We start from the raw sequence: 22,343 nt of genomic DNA, 5'->3' as shown, positions 1-22,343 counted from the left end.
AACACTAAGGCTACATCTGTACTACAAGCACTATAGTGGCACAGCTGCAGCTACACTGCTGTAGTGTAGACACTACAGTGACAAAAGGGGTTTTTCTGTCACTGTCATAAATCCATCCGCTCAGGAGGTGGTAGCTAGGTTGACCTAGTTGTGCCTGCCGTGGGGGTTAGGTTGCCCTAACTACATCACTAGACATACAGTCTCCTTTTCAAGGTTCTCTTTACAACCGTAAGGGCTAAAACATTAAAAAAAAAAAAAAAAAAAAAGCAGCTCTGGTGCCAAAGAACAGGACTATTGTGATGGATAACATGCGTTACTTTAGGACTACGGGAAGCCCTCGTTATTCACTGTAATCCATATTTAGGTACCTAAATAAAAGTGTACTGGTTTTGAGAGAGTTGCTGAGTACAAGCAGCTCCCATTGACTTCACTGGGATTGTGGGTGATCAGGTTTTCTGAAATTCAGGTCACTTTTATTTAGGTGCCCAAATCTGGATTTAAGAACCTCACTTAAGATGCCTAGATTTTCAAGTTTAGGCCTCATCATTTAGTCATAAGGTATCCCTGTGAATCTGTATAGTCCTTACCTGAAGCTGGCTGCACATAGAGATACTGTGGAAAGAAGGGTTGTTTGGTATTTTCTTGAGAGATGTGCTCTTTTCCCAGTGAGGAATCTTCAAGGTCTCTGTTCCGAGATTGCTTTTCCTGCTCCTGAGAATCTAAAGGTTTAGTTGTATCCTCTTCTGCAGCCTCATCAGCAGCCGCAGCAGGAGTTCCTAAGTCAAGATGAAAAGCTCCTAGATGCACATTAGAGGCACAGCTGCTTCCCAGGGGATGTTCTACATCAGGTGGGTCAAAAGGTTTCTGAGCAAAAACAGAATTAGAAAGGAAGAGTCCAAATTAAAATAGTATATGAGGTACCATCTCTCAGATACTTTCCTTGACTGAAGAGTGAAATTCACCCAGGTGCAGAGGGCCAGCATAAGGCCTATGCACCACTTAAGTCATGGTTTGAGGGCTGCACAGTGCACGGGCCATCTGCACAGGGCTGAATTTCACCTTAAAGGCTTAGACTTATTAAACAGATGTAGTTCTCTTGCAGAAATACCCCTGAAGTGGGGTGCTTTTTTTTAATGTGAAGGAAAAACTAGACAAGGATTGTAGATCCCTTGTAGATGCCCCAGACAACTCAGATACAAACACTGACGTGAGGCCAGGACCTGCCCCCTACTTCAGCACCTGAAGTGGACTCTGAATGTGTTCCTCCTCCCTTTGTAGAAAGTGGCTCATTGGCCTCCAAGGCCCCATCCTCTCCCCAGCCACTCATCCTGCTGAGGGGAGAAGTTGGCCTGGGAGAACAGAGAGGGAGGCAAGACAGGGAAGAGGGGAAGATGCATATCACCTCCCCTGTGGCTCTGTAGAATGAGCCATGCTGCCAAGGTGAACCCTGCTGGGACAAGAGCTGGTGTGGAGGAACAATGTCTCCTGTGGAACTGCCAGGTTTGGAGGCAGCTCCAGTGACAGGACAATGTGGAGAGGAATCCTGACAGATTTCTTCCCCTCTTGAAGGTTTTTCTGTGGTAGGGAGTGAGCTGGGCCATGGCTCTGTGCAACAGGTGATCCATGCCTCATTGTGAGGCAGTCATTTTTCACCAGAGGCACAGCACACATCTTCCAATTAACGCTTCACCAAATGTATTTCTCCCCGCCCCTGATTATACTTGTGCAGGGAGGTGGCATTTGTTTCTCTAAATAGGTATCTGCAGTGAATGTTTATCTGCAGAAAAGACTATTTCAAGTAACAAGTATCTTTCCCCTGCTCTCAGCCTTAGCAACAAAGTTGGGTGTCAATTAAATGCACTTCCCTACCTTGGGTAGCACCAATGAGAGGGGGACATCACTCTGCTCCATAGTCTTCCTTTTAGCAGCTGGCTCTATGCTGGCTGCAGGCGTGGAGAGAGATGCACACTTCTGGGAACTACGCTTGTGACAGTTAACAGCACATACAGCAGCTTGTGGCTTTAGGGGTGAGGCCTGCCCCTCAGGGCTTCTGTTGCACTTTTCTCCTGCAGTTGGAAGGTTCTCCCTTGACAGACTTTCCTGAGGACTGCCACATAGCATGAAGAGAGATGCAGAGGGGAGGTAAACAAAAGGCTGGTTGGGGAGCAGAGCAGGTTTCCCATTCTCTGTTTTGGAGGCTGCCAAAGTGGGAATCTGCAAAACTTGGCCATTCATACCATTTGGCAGAGAGAAGTGTGACATGTCTGAGTGAGCAACAGGAAACACTGGGTGAGGTAAGGGGTTAAAGCAAAAATCAGAGTCCCCAGGATCCGGAAGAACAGAGAAAGGAGAGATTATGGCTGGGTTCCTTGATGAATTTAAGATTGTTTCAGTGGCACAAATTTTACTCCTAAAAGATGTAAGGAAAAGAGGGGGAAAAAAGTGTTTAGTTCAGAATGACATCCCCATAAACCACCCTTAAAATAAAACAGTGAGGCTCTCTGGGATTGTGTGTGGAGAATACCTGACAGAATGTAGTAATTATCCAACACTTTATCAGTCACTTAACATATCATGTCAAACCACAGAGAAGCTGACTCACAGATTCTTTTGCTGTGCTACCATTCAGTTCTTTCAATAAGTGCTAGCAGGGAGATACAACATGCACCCACACATTAAGGGCTTCATGCTATTCTCACCTACATTAGCAGAGGGTGTTTGGAATTTGGCAGTGGAACAGAACAGCTCTGTAGCATGCTTACCCCTTTCCTCCACAGAAGCCTCTCTGTGGGGTTTAACTTCCAGCCTTTTAGATGGGGAGGAAACAGTAGCTCTCATTAACATATTCTGGCTCCAAATTAATGAGTAAAGTCAGTATTAACTTGCATGGAGAGTTGATCAAAAACCCCAAAAGATTCGTCGTTTTGTTAAAAATATTTTGTTTCATCTCTTAGCTATTAAAAACTTTCCCCCTTTTTCCATTGGAAAAAATGAGGGGTTTTTTTTGTTTGTTTGTTTTTTAAAAAAGGGGAGAGGAAGAATTATTTCTTCACAATTGCAAGATGGAAATTCTGTTTTTTGCTTCAAAATTTCAACAAGCTCTACTTGTACAGGTTGCACTTCCACAAGTCCAAAAACCCCTGTAAAGGTTCTGGGTTCAGCACCCAGTGTGTGCATGGGCTATTTTTAAGAACCATGCTGATACAGGGCTGGGAACCAGTACAGAGGCACTGTGGCCCAAAGTCACAGTAGAAGTTAGGTGGCTAAATACCTTTGTGACTCTGGGCCTGGGTCTGCCAGTGGATGACCCAAGCCTATTGGTAGCTCATCTGAAACTGGTTAAGGGAATTGAACCCCCACAACCCTGACGAAAGAATGAAGGAGTACAAATTCAGTTTTCTTGCCCCATTGGGGTGGAAAAAGCTCATGGTTAAGGCTATGATTTAGTCACGGTCCATGACTTATACTATAAATACTCCTGACTAAATCTTGGGGGGAAGGGCCACTGCTGGGAGGGAGGGGCGCCAGACCCAGACCACCAGCTACCAGGGGCCGCCAAGCAGTGGCTGCTCTGGCCACCCCTGGGACCACCGCTGTGGGGGAGCCGCTGCTCGGCGGAGGGGAGCGGAGGAGGAGGTGCTGCCCGATGGTAGGGGGAGGAGGGCCAGGAGCAACATTTGCCAGGGCCTGCTGCCGGGGGCTGCTGAGCAGCGGCTGCTCCAGCTGCCCCCAGCACTGCTGATTAGGTGGTCCTCAGGGCCAGATGCCAGGGGCTGCTTGAACAGTGGCTGTTGCGGCTGGCTGCGGGGCCACCTGAGCGGCTGGCCCTGGGGTTAGCCACAATGGCTGCTGCAGAAGTCAGATGTCGCAGAATCTGTGACTTCTGCAACCTCCGTGACAGACATGGAGCCCTACTCATGGTAGGAGAGCTTGTAGCCCTAAGCGTCCAATAAATATATTGCATGAAAATTTCAAAACACTCCAGGGGATTTATGCATATATAGTCCATTAATTGTATAGGAAGATGTGCCTAATTCCCCATGACTGCTTTGAAAATCTCAATAGCTGTTTTATTTCTCTATTAAAAGTGACGCATGTTGGTGTGAATCTTTTACATGCACCTGGGAGAACAAAAGCCACCCGGAGAGCCAATTTCTATTCTCTAATGGAAGTCACTGGAAATTATAGATCTCCATCTCAAGTACAGATCTTGACCTTAAATTAAAATGCACAGGGCAGGGAACTGTGCAGACTTCAAGTTTTAAGACCCAACTTACTTTGAATCCTTTTCCATCTTCTGTCTGCAGACAGCTGCTAGATTTATCATTTTGGAGCAGTATTCATCTGAACCTACAATGCAAGCTGAAAGAACAATGGGACATTGAATTAAATTACAGATTTACTAAGCACATTTTCATATTGGTAATACAAAGAATGGAAAGCAGTTTTTCTACCAAGGCATGTTTTTATAACATTCACTATTTGGTTTGAGCAGCACCTCTGAGGAGCGGAGCACCCTCAATTCCTTGCAAGAATCACCTCAGCATCATGCAGGCTTGGGACAGTTGACAGGGAATTCTGGAAGGACCTGCAATTGCTTTATAACTTTACAATTCTAAATTGTGAAAGTGCTATAAACTGGATTACAGTAAACTCCATTTTACCAGGAGCCAAACAATAAAAATCTGTTCTCTTTCTATTTAAAGAATCTTAATCTGACTGTGCCAAATTTCAACAGAAGAAATAGCACCATACTTTCAGTGTGTAGAGAACAGAAAATTTACTGAAAAATAAAAGCACTGCTCCAAGGCTGAAAGTGACTGTTAGTGGCAGACACAATGGGTTAGGAAAGAGCAAAAATTCTTGGTAGTTACCTTGCCTTTCCCTATGTGGGCTGTTGGGTTCAGAGCTGACCTTCCTTTTGATCCCTTCAGAAGGCTGAACAGTATTAAATGAAGCATGCCGTGCAAGCCTCTGTTTTCCATTAGCACAGGTTTGATGTTGGGCACACACCCCTCTTTTCAGTTCTGGTAAAGCAGCAGATGTTGGAACATCAGTTCTCAGTTCATCTAAAGGAATTGGTTTTTGTTAAGTTATCACCTGAAGGACACCTGTTGTCATGGCAGCTTCTGCCCTGTCGTGGAGCTTTGCTACAGACACAGCAGAAGAAAACCCCTTTAAACCCTGCACTATTCTAACACCACAAAACTATGTCAGAGCTAGCGGACAAGACAAGGTCCCCCATACCCACTCCAGGACTGTATATAGCTCAGATCCTGGGCTACATCTAAGCTCTACTTGGAGCAGCTGCGGGGAGTAAAATGGGAAGATGGGGAAAAGTATCATTAACATGAACCCTTACTTCTCCTTTATCCTAGGGTTGGCCTGCCCTAAAATAAAGCGGCATAAGGGCTCTACTTTGAGCTGTCTCCCAGGGGCATGTCTGGGAGCCAACGATCACCAGGAGGTAGGCACACCATGGTCATGCCCTTTATCTCCCGAAACAAACCCCTCCATGTCAGGGGACAGGACGCAAAGGAACAGCTCTGCACCACCCAGCTGATTCCCCAGGTAGGGGGAACAGTCAGCTGCCTATTTAGGGCAGATTTATTGACCCTTTGCAGCACAAAGGGGGCCACTGGATGGGCCAGAATGTGGCCCTAAGGACCTGATTTTCCACTGCCTTGCACCTTAAACTAGTGTAACATGCAAAAACACAAAAAAACCCCAAATGTATCCATAAATATCTCCACTCTCACATTCTGGCAGGGATTTTAAAGGCTGCCTAGATAGGTGACCTACATTAGGAAATCAGACACTACACATTTATGGGTACAAAAGGTAATGAATTCTGACTCACTCTTCAACTAGAAAACAACCACGTAAAATTTGGGAAAGAGCAGGGTGGTTTAAAATTTTTTTTTTATTGTTTTGAAGAAAAACAATTGATTTAAATAAAAAATATACAATTTTTTATTTAAATTGGATTTTGTTATTTAAATTATAAGTTTTTCTTTTTAAAAATAAACCAGTTTAAAAAGAAATCTGATATGAATACAAAATATGTAAAGACCTAAACTTATTATAATCTCTTAAATAAAAAATAAAATATGCTGAATCCATGAGCCTCTATCAAAAACAAACAAAAACAAAAAACAATGAAAGGCTGCTTTTCTATAAAAAGAAAGAATCAGGGAAAAACAAATTAACTTTTGAGGTCTGGCTTTATAAATCTGGCACACTAGGTCATGTACTGTATTAAGGGCTTATTTTGTTTAATAAAAATAAATGTTATATGAGGTTGTGTGCTTAATTAAATTCCAGTTACCATCATAATGCAGCTTGACACAAATCACGAGCACAAAGTTAATTATGTAGTAAATAAGCAATATATTATTCACCATTTTCTAACACACTAAAAATGTACAATTAATAAATAAGAGTCTGACAATATTAAACTATATAATTGCTTATATAAATGTATATAGTTATTGTGTACCCTCCTAGGTAGCCAAAAAAAAAATTCAAAATTGAATGTAAAGGCGCTATTTAGCTGTAAATCAACATATTTTAACGGTTATATTAACCAGTGAGAATGTACCTTTCTTTAGAAAATAGCTGAAGTACAAATGGAAAATTATTAAAACCGCTTATTTAAACTGAGGCTTTCCACTTAGTGATTTAAATCAATCTCCTTTGGAAGAAAGTTCCAGAAAAATACATAAACAAACAGACAGCCCTCCCCCTCCCAACCACCACCAACTACACAAATTACCACTATTTCCACTGAATTCCACAGGCCCAATCCATTTGAAGGCTGGTTTGCGACCCCTTTCTTCTGTGACATGCACTTTCTTTATGAGCCCTAGGCTGGTCAGAACGTTGGCGATATCATACAGTCTTCGTACCTTTGCTGGAAGGTAAACAAAAGTGTAAAGAAATATATTGTAAATATGCCTGTACAACAGTGGTCCCCAAACTGTGCGGCACACTCCCCTGGGGGGCCCAGAGGAATTTTTTTTGGGGGGGGGGGGCAAGATGGGCCCAGGTCAACCCCCATGGGGGTCAGGGAGGAAGTGTCACCCAGCTCCACTCTGTCCTCAGCCACAGCTTCGGCCCTGGCCTCGGCCCCGAGTCCCAGGCTCCTCTCCCGGCCGTGGCTCCCAGCTCCAGACCCCTGCACAGCTCTGCTCTTGGCCATGGCCTCTGAGGGGAGGACAGGTTGGATTATGGGTAAGGAGGGGGCACAACAGAAAAAGTTTGGGGACCACTGCTGTATAAGATAATGAATTTCTGCCATAATGCCAAGGTAATTTTTGGAAATAGGTTAAAAGGAAGTATGTCCGTTTGTTCAGAAGTCACTTTAGAAAAGCATCCTCTCTTCCTTCTGTCCAATGGATGCATTCCCCAGCAAGAGCAGAACTGCTTGATAAAAATGTTTCATCCCATCCTGAAGGCAGCAGCATAGGAGAAAACTCATATCAATCCATTTTTTGTTTTTATAATCCCTACAACTCCAACGGATTGAATGATGATGTAGCTGGATGACAACACCCATAAATTGTGCAGCTGAATGCTTCTTCTCCCCCCATCCCTGCCCCCCCATATCTGAATATTCAGGGCAGGGGTAAGTTTTATATGTTATAGTTAAAAAACCCTTAATCACAGATGATTCTATCCACGTTATCTGAGATGGGGGGGAAAAAAAAATCTCAGATGTCAAACTGAATATGCCTCCATTTCCCTGCTGACTGGATGATTAATCCATTTCTTAACAGTGATACTCACTTTTAAACTTGCTGTGATCCGCTGCATCCTGGCTTTCTTCTATCAGTATTTTTGCTGCTATGTCAAGAGTGACTATCTTGGTTTTGGAAACAAGGAACAGCATGACAAACTTTTGGCTCATAATCCGCAATGACTTGTCCTTTCTGCTGTTTGCAGATGCTGCATTACAAACAAAACACGAGTCTCTTAGCATATGTCATCTATTACAGACAAGAAAGCATTAAGAAGGTTTCTCATGTACAACAAGGGTAAAGTGTTTCCTTGTTGGAAAGCATAAATCTTTTTACAGGCAGCAAATAATTATGTAAGGCAGATGGACATCAGCATTTTAGCCGTCTTCAAAAGGTAATAAAAATTAAAGCGTAAAGAATTGGTTTTAATTGTTATGGAGTCTGGGCCTGATTCCCTGCTCCATTACAGTATAACTGTTGAGTGCCATGGAGTTTATACCAACATCTGACCAGTGTAACAGAGTGGAAGATCTGGCCCTCTGTTATAGAAAAGGACAAAGACTATTTACCAGTCAGAAGGGGACGGGGAGAAGAGAGAAACAAAATGTTTGACAAAGTCCTTCATAAAAGGCTGTTATGGAAACTAGAGAGACAAGGTGGGTGAGGGAATCTCTTTTATTGGACCAACTTCTGTTGGTGGGAGAAACAAGCTTTCAAGCTTACACAGAACTCTTCTTCAGGTCTTGGAAACTTACTCAGAGTGTCACAGCTACGTACAAGGTGGAACAGATTGTTTAACATACCGTATATACTCGTTCATAAGCTGAATGTTTTTAGTAAAAAGGGGGTCGGCTTATGAACGGGTATAGAGAGGGGGAGAGGTGGGACACAGTCCCTCCCCCCAACAGAGGGAGCAAGGAGAGGCAGCACAGCCAGCAAGACCCAGAAGGGAAGAGGCAGGGTCTCCGCTTCTGGCCACACTGCTCTCCCCACAGCCTCCGAAGCAGCTGCAGCTCCGGGGCTGGCAGGCTGCAGCCGCGCCGCCCAGTCTGGCCCAGCCCGCCAGAGCAGGTTGCAGCCAGGTCAGAGACATCCTCCCCTGGCCCGCCCCAGCTAGGGCGGGAAGGGATGGGACGGGGAGAGTGTGGGGGTCCTGGGCTCGGGGTGGGGTCATGTGTGGGGGGTGGTCACAGGGGTTACCCCCAGCTTCTCCCTGCCAAAAAATTTCCCCACCAGTTGATGTCCCGGCCCGTCAGGGTAAGCAGCTGGCACGCCAGGACACTTTGTTTACTTAGGTTTACCTCTGTGCCTGCGGACACTCGAGGTAAAAAAAAAAACAAAACAAAACACCATCTCGGCCTGCCAACGGCTTATCCTGATGGTCCGGGAGCCAAAGTTTGCTGACCCCTGAATTATAGGGTCGGCTTATGAATGGGTCATGGAAAATTTTCCATTTTTACTTATCCGTCTTGGGGGGCAAGGTCGGCTTATAAACAAACCACCTTATGATCGAGTACATACGGTAACTAGTTAACATGCGTTTCAAGGGACTTGTCAAGGACAGGCCACTGAGTGTGAGGGGAAAGACTGGAATTGCTGCCATCTGTGCTGTACCTGCACTGTGAATAAAAAGAGGAGCCTCATTTCCGAAGTGGTGAATTCAGCACCTTTCACAAGCAATATCGTGTATTTTACATTAATAAACAAATCAATTAAATAAGAAAAAAGCTACAGTGTATGGTGAACAGTATGACTGCATCTGTATACAATCAACCATTAGTCATCTTACCAGAGGGGCAATCTGCCTCCGAAAAGTCAAATAACTGTCTGTCTTGGGAATCCAGAAAGGTCTCCTTTTTACATTCTCCAAATTTATACTCAAGGTCCTGCTCTTTATGCTGGAAGTAAGCCATCTGTTCTTCGTACTTCTGGAGCTCTCCTATTTCCTGAAGGTTTTTCAGAGTTTGACTCAGGCTGTGTCGTCCGTGCCAACAGTACTGATTCTTGGCCACCCGGCTAACGAGGTGCAACGATTCCAGAACATTCACTATGTCATAGATGCGCCTACGCTCAACTCCTGTTTTAAGGAAGAAAGAGACTTAAAAGCATGCCTGTTTTTAAACATGCTTCTACTCACTCCTCCTTTTTGTATAATCGTGCACTGAAAAAGATCTACTCACAGCAAGTTCCCTCTTTCATCATTTCCCTGGGTAAGTCACAGAGTCTGCTCCTACTTAAATCAATGGGAGTATAGCCACTGGGCCCGATTTCCCATTGCCTTGAACTTGTGTAGTACTGTGTAAATTACAGGCACCGTCAAATACGTCACAAAGTGTAAAGCAATGGAGAATTGGGCTTATAGTCTTCAATGGGAGCAAGAGCAGGACTTTAATCTCTGACCTCATCTACGCAAAGGGAAATTTTCAAAAATTCCCCATAGGTACCAACTCTGGTTCAGCTCTACTGGCGTTAGCAGTGTTCGGAGCCTGAACCATTTCCAGGCCAATGCCTGCAGTCACCATTTTAAACAGTCATCTAATCCCACTAAGAGCTAGTCTAAATGACAAAGTGCTGGCTATAGCTGTCTGCCTTAGGGCTCACAGCATTGCTACCAGCAGTGGAGCAGAACAAGCATTGGTAATTGTGGGAAGTTTTGAAAGATTTCCCTAATGTAGACAGGGTCTCTATGTGCATGTTTACCCATCTGTAAAATATAGATAATATTTACCAGTCTCGTGGGTACTGGGACTTTCCAATTTGTTAGTGTTTTAAAGTGCATGGAGATTTTTTGAGTGAAATGTGCTACGAAAGTGCTGAGTGCTATACATAGACATAATTTACAAGACTAGTTCCTTTGAGCACCAGTACCATAAACCCTCTCCTACATGATTCTCTGCATAGAATCCCAGTGCCTTTAGCAAAGGTATGTTGATGGGAAAGGAGATGATGGCACATTGTCAAGATATTTGTACAGTGATTCCCAGACCCACATTGCCCCCAAACACAGGCACTGGAGCCCAAAAACAAATAAGATCAAGATATATATTTTTAGCAAAGTGCACCAATGTCACCCTCCCTCCCATCCCAATCCTCAGTAGTCTGCCAATAGGCTAAGAAGCTGTTCAGAAGAAACAAGACTAAGTTGCTAGAGTCAGTGAGAATCTATGCACCCTGTAATGTATTGAGATAAATTTAGTCTCCATCTGCAGTCTGATCCTGCGTTTCTTAACATTGCTTTAACATTCCTATGGACTTCAGTGGGAATTTTGGGCAAACAAGGAATGCAGGATCAGATCCCTCACAATAAGATTTAATTAGCAGGAGAGCTGGAGTGATGTCTGAAGAATTTGTAGATAAACAGGAAGGGAGAGAACAGACAGACATCTAAGCTAAAGTCTGTAGGCTTGACTCACACACTTCTATCACAGGGAGAGACTGTCCCCCAGGCAGTTTAACCCTGGGAGAGGGGAGATGGTGTTTGCACCTCTGTCTTTTCTCATGGGTACAGCCAAAGAAGTGCAGCTTTAATCTGTGGCCAGAGAACTATTGGGAACCCTATTAATGAAGGCTGCCCAGGTACCATAGACCCTGAGCAGAGACTGGGAAGCACTGTGTACTGCTGTGACTCGTAAATGGATTTTTCATAGCCAGGAGCTGAGTGAATACAGCTTTATCTATTGATGGCAAAATCTACATTAAAGCCATTATTTGCTACACAAAGGTCAGGAGTGGTATAGGAAATGAAAACTAAGGGGAAAACAAACCACTATTTTAAATGAGACACAAACTCTACATTTAAATAAACTCCTTTGTTTTAAGTCACCAATGAAATATTCCTCAAAAGGAAAAAAAATCCAAGTAATTTCATGTCCAGTTAGCAGTGGAGGACTACATGTGTTCAGCTTCATGAGGGCAGAGCACTGAGATTTCATACTAAATGGGGATAACTCTAATACTTAAAACAACAATTCCTATAAAAAAAATTCTTAAAAAATGATTACCATTGAAATCAGTCCTTATCTATTTTATTTATTCTTTTCTGCATTCTCTTCTGTTTCGCTAAGTCTTTGTGAGGTGCCCAAAAATGAACACGGTACTTTAGGAGCTGTCTCACTAGAGCCCATAGGGAGTAAATCCCATCTCTGTTCCCTCTCCGTCCTCCTTCCCAAAATATAAAAACTGCATCGAATTTTCTGAAAGTTCTTATCTAATTTGCTGTCTCTTTCCTATGAAATAAATCTGTGATCTGAATTATTTTTCTCAGATGCAATACTTTGCATTTATTCAGGCTGAGACTTATTTTGCTATCTCTATTATTTATAGTCTCTCTGGGTCCCTCTGTATTATTTCTTTGTCGTGGATGAGGTTCACAATAGCTCCCGATTAAGTCTGACTTGCAAGTTTAGTTAACACGCAGTTTACTACTTGCGGATAATTAAAGAGGATGTTAAAGTTGACCAAAGATAACATTGGTCCCTGAACCACACCACCCAGATGCCTCCACCCAGTTCAACACATTGCCATTTATCATTCCCCTTTTTGCAGTCCTTCTGCCAGTTTTCAATGTGCAAGACATTGTTCACGTCCAAGACAATTTGACTATTTAGATTCTGGAAGATACTGTATCGGATGATTTATTGAAATCAAGATATACAACCTACTGATTTCCCTCAGCCACCAATTTGTAGTTCTATCCAAAAATTCGCCACAGTTCTTTTGCATGATTTGTTCTTTATAAACCCTGCTGCTTACTGCTCAGACTTCAATTAGCAAGAAAATAAAAATTTAGGCATACATTTTTAGCAGCAAGATTAGTTCACCATGAGAGCATTCAGAGTGATTTGCAACTTTTTTTTTAAATGATAGGGTTATGTAATAATGTAGTGGTAGAGATTTTTTTAAGTATTGAGCACCTGCAGCTCTTGCTTAATTTAACTAGAAGGGTGCATCCAGCACCTCCAAAAAACAAACAAACAAAAAAACCCAGACCTTAAATGTATTCTACAAACAGGTCAGTTCTTTTAAATGGGATCTACTTTAAGTGCCTTTATGTGATAGACATATTTTAAAAGACTGAAGTTGTCCAGTTCTTCCAGCATTTATTTCAGGCATACATACCGAGACTAGAAGCCACTTCATCCAAAGAAATGGTAGATTTTTCTGCTGACAAAGGGTAACTTGGGTAGCGAGCTAGAAACTTTTGGCATAAGAGTCCTAAGCTCTTCTGTTTTCTGCTGGGTCTCTGCTTTTCAAATTCATCCACTGCGCCATCATCTACCATATCATACTGTTGAAAAATAAATGTTATTCCTTTATTGTAGAGCTTCAACAGGCATGACAATAGCAAAACAGGGAACATTTCAGATGCTAACATTCAAGCTCAGACTACTGTTACAAAGGATAAAATACACATGCCCAAGTGCCTTTACACAGGCTTAGAATGTGATCTTCTCTCTAAGCATCTGGGTCACATGTCTTGACTCATGAACTTGTTTTATCCAAAATCCAGATACTGTGGAGATCATTATGAAAGCATTTACAAGGACATCCCATGGTGGCCAGGTGTTGGAGGACTCAAAAGGTGTAACTATGTTCCCACCACCAACAGATAAGATCTTATTTGGAAGTAACATTTCCTTTTGAGACCATAAAAAGGAGGATTTCTGCAAACACCTTGGAGTGTCACTGACCATAGATGTCTACCAGCCACCAGAGGGCTCCTGAAAAACCTCTGCATAGAAATTCCACCATCCCTCTATTTGTGGGTATATTGCTTTAAGAGCTCAGAGGCATGTGACCCTAGTTCTGGGGGATAAAATTCAGCTGTCTCAGCATCTTTGGCTTTTTTTTAAAAACATGTTTTGGCAGGTTGTTAACTGAATAAAATCCTGTGGAAAAGAATTAGTAGGCTCTTGTAGTATTCCTAAAAGCTGGAGACCTCAGGTATATATAAGAAGGTATGTTTGTTACAATAGCCCCTAAACAATGAACTGACTGTAATTTTTATTTGGACTAGTAATTCTGAAGTATTGATTCTCTTGTTGGAGTGAAGTTGTGTATGTCAATTGCCTGTGAGCTTTTTTTTTAAACTCTTAAGACTTTCAGTATCTCAACTACCTCTTGCTGCAGCATAAGTAATGAACCCCCATGCAACAGATTATGCTTGGGAATAAATGCCCTTGGTTTTCAAATGGTTTGAAAACTGCAGTTTTCACCTAATGTTTTTGTAATCTATTTTTCCACAGACAAGATTTTGTTCATGAGGGTAAATTTAACAAAAACTGAAATATGGTCTATTAATTTGTTCCAAGTAACATACTGAAGAAGTTCAGAATACTTGGAGCAGTCACGTGCACAATAGCTGAGTTAAACTCCATTTTAAACAAACTTTACTGTACTGTTTAGTCAATAACTACTTTTAAAAATGCTTAATAATAATACTTACATGGCTTTTCAGCAGTAGCTCTCAAAGTGCTTTATAAATAAGGCCCTACCAAATTCACTGTCCATTCTGGTCAATTTCACAGCCAGAGGGTTTTAAAATTGGTCAATTTCACAGTGTGTGCCCTCCAAACCCAGGCTGCCCCAGCTGCAGTTGGCAGGAGCGAAAGCCTCCAGTCCTGGCTGGCGCTGCTGGGGGAGGAAGCCTGGAGCCACAGCAGGAGCCACCGGGGGTGTATGTGTGTGCAGAAGTCCCGATACCAAGCAGCGGGAGGTGCCCCAACCTCCAGCTGGAGCGACAGGGAGCAGAAGCCCAGAGTCTGGGCTGCCTCGGCGCAGGGGGCAGGAAGGTGGAATCCCCCAGCCTGGGTTTCCCCAAGCCCTGGCTGGAGCAGGGAGAAGGCCCTGAACCCAGATTGCCTCAGCTGCAGCTGGCAGGAGTGGAAGCCCCCAGCCTCAGGAGCTGCCAGGGGAGGAAGCCCCAAGCTTGGCGCCCCAAGCAGCGTCAGGAGTCACGAGGGGGGGGGAGCGGAAGCCCCGAGCTTGGGCTGCCCCAAGCCCTGGCTGGAGCAGGGGAGGCCCCCCAGCCTGGACTGCCCTGGCTGTAGCCTCTGGGAGCGGAAGCCCCGAGCCTGCCAGGAGCTGCTGGGCCCGGAAGCCACAAGCTCAGGGCCCAGAGCCGCGACAGAAGCTGTGGTGGGGGAGAAGCCCGCAGCCCAGCTCCTGGACTGCTGCAGCACAGAAGTTAGGGGGTACCACCCTCACTTCTGTGCTGCCTCTGGAGGTAGGTCTGATCTCCCCACCAAGAGCAGCCGTGCACGGGAAGGACAACTCCTGTCTCTCCCCAGCATGGCTGGACTAGCAGCTAGGAGCCCCAGGCTATCGGCAGCAGGGGAAATCAGATTTTATGGGGAAAAGGCTTATTTCATGGTCCGTGACATGTTTTTCATGGCCGTGAAATTGGTAGGGCCTTATTTATAAAGGTCAATATTATCAGCCCCATTTTACAGATGGGCAGACTGAGGCACAGAGATGAAGTGATTTGCCCAGGTCACCCAGCAAGCAATGGTAGAGCTGGGAATAGAACCTAAGACTCCTCAGTCCTAGTCCAGTGCTCTATCCACTAGGCCATACTGCTTCACCAAACCCAGCAATTATTTCAGTTATCCTTTTGGAGAAGGAAACAACTAAAATTTAATGTAGCATATTTTTGTACACACTGCTTGTTGAAAGCTAAGTTGTGTGTGATCTTTCAATAACTTTGTTAGTCTGCTTGCCCCAGCTCTGTCTTTCCCCCAACATTATTCAAACAAGGAAATGCTATAAACTGGTTCAGTGCCGTACTCGCTCCTAAAGAACTGTGAGCCTTTATGCCTATAAAATAGCATTTTCTTAGAACGAGGGCCTAGTGACTAAACTCTAGTTAGTTTCATGTTGCTGTTGTTGGAACCACTGGCAAAAGGGGCATCTTATGAGCAATAACTTGGGATGGGGAGCTAATGGAGCAAGAAACAAAAAGAGGGGAGGCTGCTGTTGGATGAAAGCTGAAATTGCTCTCCTCCCGCTCCAAGCTGCTTGGAGCGTGTGGGTCCTTTTTTTTTTTTAAAAGGAACGATGGAGAGCAGAATCCCCTAACAAAAACCCAACACCACGTTGAATGTAAAATCCTGCTTAATCAGGAAACCATTCAGGTGTAATTTTTGACTACTCTCATCCTGACTGTTAGATGTGGAGGTGTGTTTTGCTGAATGAGGTATAAATGTGGCTTGCCAATCCAGTGTGGCTAAGGTATACAGCTTCTACAGTCCTATTTTTAAAAATGCCCAAGACTTGGTTAGTCTGTCTTTAAAACAGCTGTACAGTAGCCAACTGCGCTGTTATGCTGAATCTGTTTAACTGACTTGGCAGTTTTCCTCTCCTTGTGGCTAGGCCTTAGTTTGAAAAGGACATCAATTGGCAAGGGAGGGGAAGTAACCATGTCCAGTCTCCGAGTATCTGAAGAAATACTTAGACAGTAAGCTTTTAAGATGGTGATCTTTGTCTGAAATGGCTTGCACGTTGGCATTGCTACATAAATGGTCATCTTTGAGGATGCTTTCAAATAGCGCTGCTCTCCACTCCTAGTAAAGGTGAGTGGCAGGAAGACTGAGGAAGTAATAGTATTTTTTTAAACCAAGTAATATATCAATTAACTAGTCAGCCTGAAGCAGGTAGAAGGCAGTGTGTGTCAGTTATGTCCAAGCTTACTAGATTAAGTCTCTTACCTGTACAGAATCAGGAAAAGCATCATTCTGCTCACTGTTCTCAATTGGTCTGAAGAGCTCTTTCTTCTTTTCCCTGTCCCTCATGTCAGGGCTAGCAGCACTAATAAGCATCTTCAGGTTAGCTGTGGGGGTCCATGGATCTGCCAGAGGTCTGTCGACAAGCTTAACAGGTGTAATTGGATTTCTTTCTGGGGTGCAGCCTTTTTGCTTTGATAAATCAATTGGTTCATTTTTCATGGGAGTCTTTGGAGTCATTCTGGATTGATCAAATATGTTTTCCTATGAAAAAGAGAGGATTGTTTAGGGTTGAAGAGAAGCAACAGTCCACCAGTCAATGCCATTGTTCATATGAAGGTAATGAGTCCCATCATACTCTGACAGTCCAAGATTATATTTAGCACAGCTCTTATTAGCATCAGATGCAGCAAAGTGTATACCATACATCAGTGTATGGTGTACAATGCAGATAAGATACCAGCATGAATTGCTTAAGATGAAATCAGTCAGTCAAACCTGTTGTCTGTCAGACTTCTATGTTCTGCCTTTTCATATAAGCCAACTGTGCCATAACTGTAAACCAACTGGTCCAAATTATGAACCCAGTTTATCCCCTGGAGTCTTCCTGCTGAATTTGGACTGAAGCTTAAATAGTTCACTAGTTACTTTGCACTTAGAAAAAACATAGCATTCTATTTTGGAATCTCCATAAAGGAAAGCCCTTTTTGGGGATTTCACTGAAATCTACTCAGCCCAGATGGAACACTTCCCTAATTGAAGCAAATTGACTGCTAAAGTATCTGCTGCTCAAAACAATGAAAATATATAACTAAAGCAGTATTAACGATAGTCAAGCAAGCTGCTGGGAAGGGGAAATCTACATATGACTTGTTCTCAAAGTAAGGTAAGAACAAGAATTACCTCCTTGCCCCCAGCTACATGATCTGATACTCATTTTTCACTTAGGTTCTTATACAGGAATGACGCTGTGACTACTCTTTTGTCCCTTCCCCCTACCACAAAAGTTGTGTTACAGTCCAACTTACTTAGATGGATTGACTCAAGTAGGCATCAATGTCATTCCTTAATTAGCAGGAAAAGCTGCTTTTGAGCAACAGGTACTCCCTCAGTTGAACAGGTTTCTCACCCTACACCAGAGGTGGGCAAACTACGGCCCGCAGGACCGTCCTGCCTGGCCCCTGAGCTTGTTGCCAGGGAGGCTAGCCCCCGGCCCCTCCCCTGCTGTTCCCTCTTCCCCCACAGCCATGCCGCCGCGTGGGCAGCACTCTGGGTGGCGGGGCTGCGCGCTCATGCACGGCAGCGCGTCTGGCTCCAGCCCGGGTGGTGCGGCTCCAGACATGCTGCTCTTAGCCGCATGGTAAGGGGGCCAGGGTGTTGGATATGGGGCAGGGGATTCCGGGGGCAGCCAGGGGACAGGGAGCAGGGGGTGGTTGGATAGGGCAGAGGTTCGGTGGGGGGGAGGGCAGGGGATGGGGAACAGGGAGGGTTGGATAGGGGGTAAGGTCCCAGGAGGGGGCGGTCAGGGGTAGGGGGTCCTGGGAGGGGGCGGTCAGGGGACAACGAGCAGGGGGGTTGGATGGGTGGGGAGTTCTGAAGGGGGCAGTCGGGGGCAGGAAGTGGGAGGGTGCGGATAGGGGGTGGGGGCCAGGCTGTTTGGGGAAGCACACCTTCCCTACCTGGCCCTCCATACAGTTTTGCATCCCGATATGGCCCTTGGGCCAAAAAGTTTGCCCATCCCTGCCCTACACTAACAGGATGTAGAGAATGAGAAAAATTACAATCTTACTTGGGCTTTGTTTGCTGCAACGGAGTATTACCAGTGGGCAACACATCGCGCACAGTTAACCTAAAGTCGATGGATCTAATCTGTTTACTGAATCTGCCAGCTACCATTGGATTTTTCTTTGTTATTGTTCTGATCACTGATTCTGGACTGACCAGTACCTAGAGAAAGCCATTGGTAATAAAGTCCTACCAAAAATTTTTTAGCCCTGAGAGATCACAGGACATCAGACATTAAATCATTCTGATTACCATTTAATAACTTCTCTCTGATGCTTTACATGGATTAAAAATGGCAGTTTCTGGCTTTCAAATGGTATGACTCAGTTTCTCAATCTAGCAGTTTGAAATACTGGTTGCAGATATCTCAGATGAAGTGAGAGGTAAGAGATGAAGAAAGTAAAATGATAACCAGAAAATATCAGATTTTACAACTTGCTGTTCTTAGAAGCCAAGCCTTTAGTATCACTGGAAAGTGTTCTTAAACTATAAGGACTAGAACTGAGACAGTTACTGGTCCCTCAGTCAAGCAGTGTTCTTGGTGTTTGTCCTGAACCGAACATAAATTCCTCCACCTCAGACTAGTGATGATTTAAAATCTCTGCAAAATGAATTTTAAAAACATAACCAAATATACATAATAGAACTTTTGGGATAGATATCGTTATAAAAGTGGTCTCATTTTCATTGCTGGTGCTGCAAGGCAAAAGTTCACAGAAAAATGTACAAGATGGAAAAGCTATCTAAAAGGCATAAGTTTTTATATGAATTTCAGCTAAAACTATTGCTCCGTTCAATTCTCAGTGGCTCGAGAATTATAGCTAATTGATAAGGAGACATCATAGAATTTTGTTTAAACTAGTGCACTAGTTTATCCAATTTAATTGGAATGCAGAAACTGGATTTTAAAGTTCAAAAATTTAACCAGATATTACTGCTCCTAATAGAAAGCCTTCCATAGTTTGCTATCTGGGGATGAGGACAGACTTCCAAAGGGTAGGAAAAGGCACTGTGCTCTGGACGTTCAGAATGATTACATAAAATATTATAATGCCCAACTGGATTATCCACAAGAACGTAAAGGAAGATATTTTTATTTCAGATAAGTGTTGTGACTTAATACACTGACAAAAAGGGTTCAAGGTAGGGGTCATGGTGCTTCTTGGTATACATGTTCAGTATAGTTAATCCACTTAATATATTCTTGCAATTTCAAATGTGGTAAGGATTCAACACTTAATCTAAAATAGAAAAAAACCCCACCTTTATATAAAGCTGTTTTTTATTATGCTTGGTGCTAATGTAGTTATAACAAAAGCAGATACCTATAACTAGCAATCAAGTTACTTGAAAGTTATCCCTCTGAGCTCCCATTAATTCACCCAGGTGTACAAACGTTACACTGAGCAGCAGTAAGTAATGGCTGAAGCTGTAAATGGATGCCGAACATGTACCTACTACCTAGCCTTGACATCTTAATCCTCCTCATGACTCACCTGTCCCAGTTTATCTTAAAAAAAACAAACAACAAAACAAAACACAACCCTTCCTTTCTCCCAGTCCCATATACTCCTTGGGAGGTCTTTAGATCCCAAATTTGCCATTACCCACATGGATTCACAGTATGTGTAAAAAGAAGAGATTCTGGGGTGCCTCTTGCTCCAAGGAGGTTGAAAGTACAAGGTGAATGTAGAACAGGGAGAAACAATTTTGATTATGTGCATATAATATAATGTTCCATCAGAAGTAGAGGGCCAAGTTGAAGTGCTCACATTGTTAGCTAAGACACTGCATCAATCCATTAAAAGGCTAGCCAGAGCAGTGATGCAGCTGTCCGGTTAGTCTTGATTTGCAAACAACAATATTGCCAATCCTGAAAGCTTTTTTAAACATGCAGACCCATAAGATTTTAACCTTAATACACACAACCAGCGTCTAGTGCACATATGTGTATTCTATGCTCTATCGTAAGCCAGCAGGAAGCTTACAGAAATGCCCTGGGGAGGGGATATTTAAATGATGTGCTCCTGGGAAGCACATCTTCAGATGCATCTGCCTCATTACTCACCTTAGACCTGTTTCAAAACTATTTTGGCTGGGTCTAACCCTGCCTCATCTAAGCCTATGCTTTCTGCATCCTTTCACAACCATATGTAACTGGGTCTCAGTGTGCTCCATACAGTTACCCAATATGGCTTTATACATAGGATTTTCTGTAAACCTTTCCCCAGATGGCAAAGGTATTGTTAATGTCCTCTTTAATTAATCCTGACTAAATTCTTGACTGCTTCCTTGAAAGGAGAAGGGGGTGCAGGGGAAATGGGCCTTTCATTCAATTTAAAAGCCAAGATGTCTCCTATTTCCCACCCCAAAATTATCAACTTGACATGCTGGCAGGAGCAACTGAGCTGGGAAGGAAGGAAGGAAACTAAAATGGCAGAGAGAGGAAAGATTATTACAATGTTATATTTTAGTCTTGGTGTTTAAGAGGGCAAACTTACTACCTTGGGCCTTATCTCAAAGATCAGTGGGAATTAGACAAACAGTCCTGTAAATAATAGTTTGTATTCTTAAATAGCCACAGACTAGCAGGTTATATTCATCTCTAGTACAGAAGTACTAGTACACTTTTGTAACATGCTAAAACCGTTTTCAGAACCTACCAAAGTCCATTCACCTGGGAAAAAAAAAAAAAGCAAAGGTAGTTCAAGGTACAACACATTTTGCAACAAAATTCGAAGTCGTCAGGTGTTGGTGTTGCAGTATTGGCCATAAATCTTACTCAGAAACACTGTTAAGTGTTATCTGTGTCCATTTACTCACCTTTTGTGCATTTTTCCCATCTTCATCTGCCAGATCGATTCTTGTGTGTCTTGGGCTGATCAAGTCTTTTAGTGTTAAGCAACTTACCTCCATCTGTAAGTTATAAAATTGCACAGGTTAAGTTTGATATTACTTCATTTAAAAAACACACACACACACACACCGATTTCCAGAGGCTAATCTATAGTTTCCCTCCCATCCCCAAAAGGTGACCTTGGCAGCCTGCAGCTGCCCTCCTGTGACCGTCACCAACTCTCAGCGTTAGCCCCAGGAATCAGCCTTTCCCTGAGAAATGCTGGAAAATCAACCCCGTGGGACACGGCTGCAGTGCGTGAGGAGGGAAGGCGGCGGAGTGAGCTACCCCAGCTCGGTGGGAGCCGGCGGCGACCGAGTCAGCAGCGCCGAGGGTCTCCTGCGGGGCAGTTAGTTTTGGCGCAAAGAACCGGGAGGAATCGCAGCTTTGAATGAATGGGACAGAAGAGCGGCCGGCCAGCCCCCGGCGGGGAGAGCTCGGCAGAGCCCGCTCCCCCTGGGCAGCGGGCGGGGGCTGCCGGGCTGCCCCTGGCACTGAACCCCCAAGTCCTCAGGAACGAAAGGCGGGGAGGCTCGTACCTGCTGATGCAGTTGGAGGCTCAATTCAGAGCAGCCTCCCCCCGCATATTCCCCAAGCCCGGCAGGCTGGAGCGACAGGGGGAGTGCGCGGCAAGCCTAAAGAAGTGGCTGGGGCTCTACTGGCGGGGGGGGGGGCGGCCCCCCTCCCCCGCGGCTCGTCAGCCCTTACCTCTGGGATACAGCCCTTCCCGGCCCTCGCTCACGGCCTCCCCCGCAGCAGCGCCACGCACTCCGGAGCAGCCGGGAGGCGGGGGGTGCATGGGGGCAGCGACGGGAGAGGAGAGCGCCCTGTGCCCAGCCGCTGCCGCCCCGCCAACGTGCCGGCGCCGCCGCCGCTGCTGCTGCCCGGAGATGCCACTCGGCGCTAAAGCTTCTATTCTGGCGCCCTGAGACTCACTTTTACAATCCGGCCAATCAGGCGCGGCCGGCGGGGGAGCTCCCGCGGCGGGTCCCGCCAATCAGCGGCGCCGCCCGGCGGTCGGAGAAGTTGGCGCTAGAGTCGGCGCCTTCTCCCTCCGGCGGCGGCCGCTTTTCGCTCCCTCCCCCGCCTCCCCCGCCCACCTTGGTACCTGGGATGCTGCGGGGCGGCGCAGAGGGCCGGGGGCCCCTTTGTTAGGCATGAATGGGCCGCTCGAGTGCTGCTGCTGGGAGCCTGGGCGGGGAA

The 22,343-nt window shown here is 44.7% G+C and overlaps 1 protein-coding gene across 5 annotated transcripts in view; it reads right to left on the bottom strand.

Annotated features, from left to right (window-relative positions):
• E2F7 (E2F transcription factor 7) overlaps window positions 1-22,075 on the bottom strand; it is a 31,252-nt gene extending 9,177 nt beyond the window's left edge. For 2 of the 5 annotated variants that reach the window (XM_027819647.3, XM_043547443.1), the window contains exons 1-11: window positions 21,680-22,046; window positions 21,068-21,160; window positions 16,445-16,723; window positions 12,858-13,026; window positions 9,529-9,816; window positions 7,789-7,947; window positions 6,776-6,913; window positions 4,875-5,069; window positions 4,278-4,362; window positions 1,870-2,410; window positions 588-864 (exon numbers count right to left, since the gene is read on the bottom strand). In XM_027819647.3, coding sequence (XP_027675448.1) covers window positions 588-864; window positions 1,870-2,410; window positions 4,278-4,362; window positions 4,875-5,069; window positions 6,776-6,913; window positions 7,789-7,947; window positions 9,529-9,816; window positions 12,858-13,026; window positions 16,445-16,723; window positions 21,068-21,160 — 2,224 coding nt within the window. In that variant the 5' untranslated portion in view covers window positions 21,680-22,046. Of the gene's footprint in view, window positions 1-587; window positions 865-1,869; window positions 2,411-4,277; window positions 4,363-4,874; window positions 5,070-6,775; window positions 6,914-7,788; window positions 7,948-9,528; window positions 9,817-12,857; window positions 13,027-16,444; window positions 16,724-21,067; window positions 21,161-21,679 lie in introns of all 5 variants that reach the window. The other 3 variants (XM_027819646.3, XM_027819648.3, XM_043547440.1) reach the window with 3 other exon arrangements.
• Window positions 22,076-22,343: the final 268 nt, after the last annotated feature.

Source organism: Chelonia mydas, chromosome 1 (genome assembly GCF_015237465.2).
Source record: "Chelonia mydas isolate rCheMyd1 chromosome 1, rCheMyd1.pri.v2, whole genome shotgun sequence".
Taxonomy (NCBI): domain Eukaryota; kingdom Metazoa; phylum Chordata; order Testudines; family Cheloniidae; genus Chelonia; species Chelonia mydas.
This window is presented reverse-complemented; position numbering and strand designations above follow the sequence as displayed.